Raw genomic sequence first — 10962 nt, forward strand, 5'->3', positions numbered from 1 at the left:
TTGCTTGAGAACACTCTATTTGGAATCCAGCGTGTGACTCAAGTACTAGGAGAGGAAAACGCTTGTCAAGGTTAAGGGCCCCATGCCCCCAGAGCCCACCTCCTCTCTCAGGACCTGGCGGGTTGAGGCTGAGGCACGGCCCACAGCGGGAGGCGGTGCTGAACCTCCTGGAAGCTGGGGATGTGCTCTGCATGAAGCTCTCACTTCTGCCCCTTGCAAGTACTCCGACTCAGGGGGAACTCTTCCTGGTTAATTCCCTGACGGCATGGCTCCAGTATCCTTTAGCGCCCCCTTTTGGTAGGGGGCAGTCTGCTCCCTGTGGGCTGGTCATTCTCTTGATAATCTGCGTTTTCCACAGGAAGTAGTTTCAGGACATTTTTAGGGCCTCAGTCCAGTCCGCCTTGATTTTCCTTTTTTTATTTGAAATTTACTTAAAAGAGAATTAACTGTTTCAAATTGTATAATTCAGTGCGAAATACTTTTTAAATTTAACCTTCAGTTTCTCAGTTTACTATGAAAGGTCAAGATACAGATGTTACTTTTTTTTACTTTTACAAATATGTAGTTAATTAACCTATTGTTGACGTTGCTGCCCCACACAGGCTCTCCGTTGCAGGGTGTGGGGTCTTTAGCTCAAGTGTGCCGTGTCTGGATCCCTGGCCGCTGATCCCGCCCGGGCCCCTAAGTATGAGCACCGAGTCTCAGTCAGGAGCCCAGCAGGGCGGCCCTCGGGTGTCACGTGCACATGCATGAGTCCCAGCCCTTCGCAGGTCGGTTCTCATCAGTAAAGGAGGCTCCGTTATTTGCTTCCTCAGCCGTTGCTGTCTGTCGTGAGCGTCTTCCCATCTGACACTTACGACAGATACCACACTGGCCCTCAGCACAGGCCCGCCTCTCCTGAATCTCCCTGTCTGCACTCTGTGCTGCACTCTGGACCATTTCCTCAATGCTATGCTCCGACTTCATACGGGGCCGCTCAGCTGCCTTCTTGGCTGCATGACTTTTTAACGTGTTGAATCTACTGGATTGTTCACGTTGAAAATTTTCACCTCTTTTCAGTGACCACCTGTTCTTCTACAAAATAATCCACATGCTTGCCTCCCTTTATTTTTCTGTGACCATGGTTCCCTCTGTGTGTCCACATGGGTGGAAACCTTCCTCTGACCCCGAGATGATCCCCGCCAGGGGCCACACCGCCTACCTCTCATGCTTTGCTGTGGTTCCCCTCCATTTGGGGAACTTTCTTTCTGCCCTTGTCTGTGGCTACATGTTTCAGAAACACTCTCCAAGCACGTCTCAGTGTTAGGAAGCAGAGGAGGCTCTGGGTGGGTACCACACTCACCCCCTTTGGTGCAGTCTCAGCCCGCAGCCCTTCACATCCACCCTCTCCTGCTGTCACCTCGTCTGGAAATTGACCATGACGACGGCAGCAAGAGCCTGCAGCCCCTCTGAGGGCTGGGGTCTGGGACAACAGGCAGAGGAGGAACCTCAGGTGCAGAGAAAGGCACCACCGCCCCCCCAGGTACATGAGCAGCGGGCACACGTTTACAGGAGCATCTGTTTTCCAACAGAGTGAGAGCTCTGACCCCAATCAATACCCCCTAAAGCTTGCAGGTGACGACAAGACCGGGAGGAGACTGTGCCCAAGGACCCCGGGGCCCTGAGGAGGCAGGAAGCACCCAGGGGCTTGTTCCCAGGAAGGCGGGCTGGACGGTGATGCGATACAGAGAGACGCCCTGAAGGGGGCTGCCATGGGGGAAACCCACACCCCGGGGCAGTGGAGGAGTCAGTTTCCTTCCTTATTCCCTGAAGCCTCCTCTGGGCTCTCGGCCACATGGACTCCACTGAGCCCAGGGACACTCTGATCGTTTGTCCCTCATAAAGAGCAGACTTGTGGACACAGAGGGGAAGGAGAGGGTGGGACGAATGGAGAGAGTAGCATGGAAATGCGCACACCAGCACGTGTAAAACAGACCACGGGGGATGTGTGCCCTGTGACTCAGTGAGCTCACACAGGGCTCTGTACAACCCAGAGGGGAGGGAGGTTCTAGAGGGAGGGCATGTGACACACATGGCCGATCCATGCTGATGTATGGCAGAACCAGCACCATATTGTAAAGTAATGATCCAGCAATTTAAAAAAACTGTGTCTCTGGGTATCTGAGCCCTGTGGGCAGCAAGAGACAGCATCCTCCCCAAAGCATCTCCAGGGCCTGCAGACCCCATCCACGGTGAGGACCCCAGGGACCTGCTGATGGGTGGGCAGAGGAGGAAGCAGACCCCGAGGGGAGGCTCTCAGAGGGAAGGACATGCCCTGCTTGACCACACCTGAAACAGGTGTCTCAGGAACACACTGGGACTGTCACAGGAACAACGCCTGGCTTTCAAGAAGAGGCTGTTCCCCTTCCTGTGGGGACACTGATGTGACAGCCACGTGACAGGAAGCCCCAGCCCCAGAGAGGACACACCCTGTGGTCTGTCTGTCCGGAGGACACCCAGGTCTCCTCCATCCTCACAGCCTGGACCGCAGGGAAGAGACGCCATGGCCCCCGCGCTCCCTGCCCTGCTCTGCCTTGGTGAGATGGGAGGGGCAGGGGGAGCCCTGGTCTGGAGGGACCCCCAGCCAGCCTGCTCCATCAGGGGACCCCAGGGCCCAGGAGGCTCCCGGGGTGGAGAGGCGCTGCTCAGGGCTGAGGGCACACCTCTCACAGGGCGCTCTCTTCCAGGGCTGAGTGTGGGCCTGAGGACCCAGGTGCAGGCCGGTGAGTCTGTCCCAGGGCCCAGCTCCCTCCTCTCGTGGGGACAAGGTCACCCCCAGGCCGTGGGCAGGGGGAGGGCAGCTCGGGGCTCACGGAGGGGGAGTCTGGGAGGTCTGGGCTGAGAGCCGGGGCCTGGGGGGACGCCTGGTGAGCCCGCCTCTGATTTCCTTCCAGGGACCCTCCCCAAACCCACCATCTGGGCTGAGCCAGGCTCTGTGGTCCCTGGGGGAGCCCCGTGACCATCTGGTGTCAGGGGGGACCCTGGGGGCCCAGGAGTTCCATCTGGATAAAGAGGGAAACCCAGTTTTCTGGGACAGACAGAAACCCCTGGAGCCCGGGGACAAGGCCAGGTTCTCCATCCAACACATGGGACAGGACCACGCAGGGAGCTATCAGTGCTACTACGGAACCCGCACTGGCTGGTCAGAGCACAGTGACCCCCTGGAGCTGGTGGTGACAGGTGAGGGACACTCTAGGGCCTCGGGCTCTGCCCTCTGGAGGGGTCTGCTCTCAGGGGCTGTCCCTCTCACAGCCCAGCCCTGGGGAGGGGGGGGGGAGAGGGTGGGGGCCCCACGGAACCAGCTGCCTCCTTCTCTCCTAGGACCCTACGGCAAACCCAGCCTCTCAGCCCTGCCGAGCCCTGTGGTGACGTCGGGAGGGAATGTGACCCTCCAGTGTGGCTCCCATCAGGGATTTAACAGATTCCTTCTGACCAAGGAAGGAGAAGACAAGTCCTCTTGGACCCTGGATGGACAGCGAATGCCCAGATGCAGACCCAGGCCCTGTTCCCCGTGGGCCCTGTGACCCCCGGGCACAGGTGGACGTTCAGATGCTACAGCTTTTACAGGCACACCCCCCGGGTGTGGTCAGCCCCCAGCGACCCCCTGGAGCTCCTGGTCTCAGGTGAGGAATCCCATCCTGACCCCATACATTTGTGCAGACAAGACAACGTACTGGGGTCTCTGCTCCCAGGGGAGCCCCTGTGAGAGGGTGGGGAGAGGAGCGTGGGGCTCACAGGACAGACACACAGACTGAGACACGGCGAGGCCTGGGGCCGGGCCGGGAGAGGGGGGTTCATGGGGAAGCGGTCCCTACAACCGACGCGTGTCTCTCCCCAGGGCTGTCTGGGAAGCCCTCCCTCCTGACCTCGCAGGGCCCTGTCATCACCTCTGGACAGAACCTGACCCTCCAGTGCCGCTCTGATGTCAGCTACGCCAGATTTGCTCTGTTCAAGGAGGGGGGACAGGACCTCCCCCAGCGCCCTGCCCGGAGGCCCCAGGAGGGGCTCTCTCAGGCCGACTTCCCCCTGGGCCCCGTGGGCACCGTCCAAGGGGGCCGATACAGATGCTACGGTGGACACGGCCTCTCCTCCAAGTGGTCGGCGCCCAGTGAGCCCTTGGAGCTGCTGGTGGCAGGAGAGGAGCCAGCGGGTCAGTCGGGGACCAGACTCTGCACAGGCCCCACTGGGGAGCCCCAGGGATGATGCTGGGACCAGGGGAAGGGGTCCCGGGGAGGGACAGAGAGACAGGGGTTGGGGAGGGGAGAGACTCTGAGAAACAGAGACAGCGCTGAGGGGCCAGAGAGGCCCGCGGAGTCTCGCTCAGAACCAGGCCCGGCGCCCGCACCCCCTTCCTCTCTGCAGGATGGCTCAGAGACAGACCCTCCCTCTCAGTGCGGCCGGGCCCCTCGGTGGCCCCGGGGGAGACTGTGACCCTGCTGTGTCAGTCAGGAAACAGGACGGACACCTTCCTTCTGTCCAAGGAGGGGCCAGCCGATCGCCCCCTGCGTCTGCGCTCCCAGGACCAAGCCGGGCGGTACCAGGCCGAGTTCTCCTTGAGCCCTGTGACCTCAGCCCACGGGGGCACCTACAGGTGCTACGGCTCACTCAGCACAGACCCCTACCTGCTGTCACAGCCCAGTGAGCCCCTGGTGCTCGTGGTCTCAGGTGAGGCCCAGTCTGTCCGTCTCACTCAGCAGCTCGGGGCTCTGCCCTGGGAGCGCAGGGCGGTGGTGGAGGAGGGGGCGCTGAGGGAGGGGCCCCTGAGGGAGGGGCCTCGGAGCCCGCGCCCCGCCCCTTCCTCCCGCACTGGGGTCCCGGAGGGGCAGGTGGGCAGTGGGAGGGTCTCGGGAGGCCACAGGGCCGTGCAGGGCAGAGGGGAGTGAGGTGGGGACCCCGGGTCAGCCCAGGGCACCCCTTCCTGGGCTCAACCTCCCAGGTCCCATTCTCCCAGCCACAGACCCAGATCCGAACCTATGGAGTCTCAGGGCTCTGTGCTCAGGGGAGACAGCCCAGCCCAGGGCAGTGTGGGAGCCGGAAGATCTAATACCCTCTCAGGTCATCAACAGGAAACACAGGCTTCAGGGGCTCTGAGCTGCTGGGTGAAGGGCCAGGGGTCGGGGGGCCCAGGCTGGGGGAGCAGGGCTGCGGAGGGGGAAAGCGGCCCCGCCCCCACCCCTTTCCTGACCCCCAGGGGCCTCCAGGCATCAGTTCCATCAGCTCCCCCCTCAGTGGAGTCAGAAACTGCAGAGAGGGGAGCAGGCTCTTGGGGAGGTGGTGGCGGGTCTGGGGAGGAGCAGGGCTGAATTATGCCCCGGTTCAGGCGCCTCTGGAGACTCTGATGTGGACTCCCTCACCGTCACCACCCCCCGTGCGGGCCTCAGCTTCTCCCAGTGTAAAAGGAGAGACCCGTGCCCCAGATCTTAGATTTCCTCAGTTCTGACCTGGGTGTGACCCGCATCGGACGAGGAGCACAGGGAGCCCCCGAGGAGGTGACTGTGGGGATCTGTGCCCTCCACTGCAGCGTGTGGGGAGGGAGGGGAGGACCCAGAGGCCCCTCCACGCAGCCTGCCCCTCCCCCTGCCCCCTCTGAGGTGGGGGAGGGGAGGGGACAAGGGAGGACCCTCAGCTCCAGCTGAGACCCTCGGACAGCCCCCTGCAGGTGAGGGGCCCCCAGAGCAGAAAGCTGGTGTCCTCCTGGGGGCCAGCTCAGGAGGAGCTCAGGGCGCCCACGGTCCTGGTTCCAGTCCCGGCTCTGCCACCTCCAGGCTGGGTCACCAGGGCCCCTGAGTGATCTCCCTCTCTGGGCCTCAGTCTCCTCGTCTATAAATGGGTCGGGTGGGCTGGAGATGGACGCACAGATCCCAGCACGAGTCTGCACACAGCAGGTGCCCAGTTAAACGGCACCCCTGGCTCACTCAGGCGTCTCTGGTGCCCCAGGCCTCACGTGGTACCTGAGTGTCCTCATCGGGGTCTCAGTGACCTTCGTCCTGCTGCTCCTCGTCCTCCTCTTCCTCTTCCTCCACCACCGGGGTCAGGACAGATGCAGGAAGTCACGTGAGTAGGGAACCGGGGTGACTTGGACCCCTGGAGGCCTTAGGGCATCAGACAGAGGGAAACCAAGGACATGGGAACAGTCAGCTTAAAAATGTTTTCCCACCATATGGAGGTTCCTTAAAAAGTAAAAGCAGAATTATCATATGATCCAGCAAATCCACTGCTGCCTATATGTTTCAATAAAATGAAAACTAATTTGAAAAGATACAAACATTCCAATATTCATGTAGGCAATTTACAATAGCCAAGATATGTCAGCAACCCAACTGTCCAGCAAGAAATGAATAGAGAAAATGTGGTGTGTGTGTGTGTGTGTGTGTGTGTGTGTGTATCCACATATACATACAATGGAATATTACTCAGCCATAAAAAAGAAGGAAACTCTGCCATTTGCAACAGCACACATGAACCTAGAGAGTATTACGCTTACTGAAATAACTCAGAGAGAACATAAACGCTTCATGATAGCATTGGTACATACTGAATCTGGAAAATAATACAAAGGAACATATATGAAAAACAGAAACAGAGTCCTTGATACAGAAAAATAACTAATGGTTACCGGGGGATTGGGCAGATGAGGGGTGTGGACTAGAGACACAGACTACTGTGTATGAAATAAACAAGAAGGATATACTGGATAGCACAGGGAATGTAGCAATTATTTCATAATAACTTTAAATGGAGTATAACCTATAAAAACATTGAATCATATGTTGTATGCCTGAAACTAATATATTACAAATCAACGATATTTCATTAAAAATTTTTCCAGAATCTCAAATCTGAAAATCTAGTGGAAAAAAACACCCACTGTCACCCACGTGCACTCATTTAAGCCATTCCCCTCCTTCTCAATGTCACGAACTGACACACACACCACGAGCCCAGGCTGCCTTCTCTCCTCCTGAATCCCACGTGGAGGGCGTGGGCACCACGTCCCCGGGGCCGAGCCTCTGTCCCGGGTCCCAGCCCAGGCTGAGGCTGATTTCCGACCTCCCACAGGGGCCGCAGACCCAGGGCCCGAGGACAGGGGCCCGCAGAGCAGGTAACTCCCGCCCTGACACCCCCAGAGCCCCACCCACAGCACCCCACCTTCTCCCCCTGACACAGTGTCTCCTCCTCAGCTCCAGCCCAGCCACAGACTCCCAGGACCAGGCCATCTGTGAGCAGGAGAGGCGGCAGCCCCACGGGGGGCACAGAGACTTCTGGAGGCAGTGGGGGGGGGACACTCAGAAGGGTGGGGTACCGGGGCTGGGGACTGAAACCCCACACAGCACTCCCCCAGGTGCAGGGTAGGGAGGGTGCAGAGAGACCTCTGGAGGCCGTGGGGGGGGATGCTCAGAAGGGTGGGGGAGCACACAGCACCCACCGGGATGCAGGGCGGGGGCTCCAGCCCTGAGGCTCTCGGAACCCCGCCCAGCAGTGCCCTCTGCTCTGCTGCAGATGCTGCCATGAGCGACACACACTCTGAGGTGGGGCTGCAGCTGGACCATCGGGTGAGACCCTTGCTCCCATTTGGCCACCACAGACCTCCTGTGGCCAAACTCAGCCAAGCGCATGAGCGGCCGCTGCTGTGCTCACACCCCAGCTCCAGCCTTGCCCACCCACCCCTCCTTCCCGGATCCCTGGGTCCTGCTGTGACCCCACCCTCCCCTTGCCCTATGACTTCATGGCCCCTCCTTCGGGGCGCCTTTCTCAGCTCCGTGTCCTCTGGCTGACCTTCTGGTGTAGGGGTGCAGCCCCAGGTCTCATGAGGATGCGTGCATCAGTGGATGGCCCACACGGCCCAGCCCCCCTCCTTCACCCCCCAGCAAAGGGCGCGGGAGAGCGGGCGCCACCCCCCAGGTCCTGCAGGTACGGCAGGCGCTCAGCTCGTGGTGAGAGGGGCCCCACGCCAACAAGCTGGCGGAGTCCCAGAATGCAAGGTGCTGACAAGGAAAGTAAATCAAGAGACGGGACTGGGCGCTCCGGGCGGGCACACTCGGTAGGAAGGTCCTGAGGTGGAAGGGACGTGCTTTAGCAGGAAGATGGCTGTGTGCCAGGCCAGATGAGCAAGAGGTCCGGGCTCAGACAGAAACCAGGGCTGCACAGAGCACCCAGAGGCTCCTGGGCACAGGAGGCCCCTGGAGTTTCCATCAGGAGAGAGACCTGGCCTGACCAAACCTCCTCTGGGCACAGCAGGGAGCTGGCTGGAGGAGGGCCCAGGAGGCACCTGTCCTGCCTCACTGCCTCCCTCCAGCACAACAGGAGGCAGGCCCCCAGGAGGGGACGGGCGCCCTGTGAGCCCCCAAGATCACTAAGGCGGGAGGCACCCCCTGTCCTCCCAGTCGGGGGGATTCTGGGAAGGATGGACAGATGCACAGCAGATGGGTCCCTCCTCTCCAGGCCCTCAGGCGCCCCATCTCACACACCTTCCCCTCCGCAGGCTGCCACATCTGAAGCCCCCCAGGACGTGACCTACGCCCAGCTGAAACCACTCAACCGTCAGAAGGGGGACGACCACACCCCTGGCTCCCCCGTCAGGGGAGCCCCCAGCAGAGCCCAGTGAGTACGCTGCTCTCGCCGTTCGCTAGCCCAGGAAGGACCCGACCCCAGGCTCCCGGGACAGATCTCAGACCCCAGGAGGCACGGGAGCTGCCAGCAATGGACACCACCTAACCACCAGCAGCCAGTACCTGGGCTCCTAACAGACCACCAGGAGCCCCGGGGACCCTTTCGGGTCAACTGGTTCTACACTCAGAAACAGCATCCTGGACCCCCGGTGGCCCAGCGGTTAAGAGTCTGCCAACCAATGCATGGGACATGGGTCTGATCCACTTGCTGCCGGACAGCTGAGCCTAGGGGCGCTGCAGCTGCCGAAGCCCTGGTGCCCAGAGCTTCCTCTGAAGCTCTGGTGTTCCTCGAGAGAGCCAGTGGGTGAGCAGTCCGTGCACAGCCAGGCAGCAGCCTCCACTCGCTGCAATCAGAGAGAGCCCACTCGCAGCAGGGAAGATCCAGCACAGCCACAAATAAACAGATTACTAAAAAACTGAAAGGCATGTTTCAGTTTCCTTAAAAAAGATAATTAATATCCTCATATTTTATAAAGAAGGCAACAGACTCTCAATTATCAGTGATTTTGAAAAAGGTCAGCACATTACTCCAAACGAAGGGAGGAACAGGGAAACAACAATGACAAGGGTAGCTACCACTGAGGACAAACAAGGAGAGGAAAATCAGAAAAGCCAGAAAGCTTCGTCCCTGAGGGCGTGGACCACACTCACACATGCTAGGCCCAAGGACCAAGTCAGAAAGAGAGAAGGTGTTGCTTTACCGCCATCAGGACACGACGGCAGGTCCTTCAGACTTTAGAAAGGTAAACACCTCATCGAAGGACAGTTTTATGCTATTATAGTAGAAAATGTAGATGACACAGACCAAAAGCCTCAAAAATAAAATTTATCAAAATTATGGACATAAGGATAAACAGAAAATCTGAATTGTCCTATATGTTAAAGTGAACTCTGAGTCCAGAGAGTTTCACAGGTGAATGCATCTGAACACGTGGGCACTCATGAAACACACACACTCGTACACACACCTACCGAGCTTACACCAGCTTACGCAGAGAGGGGAGAAGGAAGGAAGGGCACACTCCACAAAACATTTCACTGCGCCAGAAAAACCTGAGACCAAACGGTGACATGGAAACTACAAAATGGGAAAATCTCAGGAAGCTCTTTTTCCCTGGTTTGTTTTCCTAAACAAACATTCACAAAGAGGATTCATCAGTAAATAAAATGGAACACATATCACGCACATGCACGTATTTTTTTTCAAGAATGTGTGGTTGGTTTCATCCACAAAAATCCATCAATACAATTCAAATATTAAAAGAAGAAATTTTAAAACATCATGATAACAGATGAAAAGTTTTCTGATAAAATACACCACCAATTTATAATGAAAAAGTCGTAAGTAGAAGGGAAGGGAATTTCCTATCATTTATCAAAGCATCTTTTAAAACCTGCACTAGAAATCTATTTTTATGTTAAATAAGAATCTATTTTTCTGATTTGAAAAGGATCTATCTGATATCATTGAGTTTACTCAATATATAAAAATCAAGTGCATTTCAGATTTCCAGTGTTAGACCAGGAGGAAATAGAGCTTTGTTTCCTTAACCCCCACCAGGCACAGTTAAGCTCCTGGACGTTACATATACAATCACAAGAATACAGGCATGCCTCCTTTTACTGTGCTTCCCAGATAATCTGAGTTTTTACAACTTGAAGGTTTGTGGCAACCCGCATCAGGCAAGCCTATCAGTGCCATTTCCCCACTAGCATTGTTTTTTAATTGAAGTGTCTACTTTGTTGCATCAGGCATAATGCTCCTGCAGACCTACAGACCACAGTATAGTGTGAACGTAACTTTGATAGACACTGGGAGCACAGAAGAGTTTCCGTAACTCACTTTGCTGTGATATCTGCTTTGTTGCTGTGGTCTCCAACTGAGCCCACAACATCTCTGGGGTCTGCCTGTACTCTGAAGAGTGGAGGGAAGGCAGCAGACGGACGAAGAGTGGTAAGACCCCAGGAGTGAAACGGTGTGTATCAAAGGGGACCGGGTAGGGTACCTGGACTGCCCCACCCACCAGGCAGGAATGTCATACCCCAGCAATGCGTCAGGCAAGCCCTTTATAACAAAAGACCCAGACCTTCACAACATAATATCCAAAATGTCCAGGTCTCAATTTGAAAACTCATTCATCAACACAAGAACCAGGAAAATCTCATCTTGAGTACTTTGGCCACCTGATGAGAAGAGCCAACACACTAGAAAAGACCCTGATGGTGGGAAAGATTGAGGGCAGGAGAAGGGGTC

At 57.2% G+C, this 10962-nt stretch overlaps 1 protein-coding gene across 1 annotated transcript; it reads left to right on the plus strand.

Annotated features, from left to right (window-relative positions):
• The first annotated feature begins 2250 nt into the window (after window positions 1–2250).
• Window positions 2251–9941, plus strand: LOC102287875 (leukocyte immunoglobulin-like receptor subfamily B member 3). The gene is given in 15 exon segments (XM_070387218.1): window positions 2251–2576; window positions 2727–2762; window positions 2934–2978; window positions 2981–3012; window positions 3015–3219; window positions 3361–3519; window positions 3522–3662; window positions 3878–4189; window positions 4402–4704; window positions 5977–6093; window positions 7099–7141; window positions 7221–7258; window positions 7540–7592; window positions 8522–8575; window positions 8577–9941. Coding segments are annotated over 15 exon segments (1665 nt in total). The 5' UTR covers window positions 2251–2542; the 3' UTR covers window positions 8670–9941.
• Window positions 9942–10962: the final 1021 nt, after the last annotated feature.

This window comes from Bos mutus, chromosome 18 (assembly GCF_027580195.1).
Source record: "Bos mutus isolate GX-2022 chromosome 18, NWIPB_WYAK_1.1, whole genome shotgun sequence".
Lineage (NCBI taxonomy): Eukaryota > Metazoa > Chordata > Mammalia > Artiodactyla > Bovidae > Bos > Bos mutus.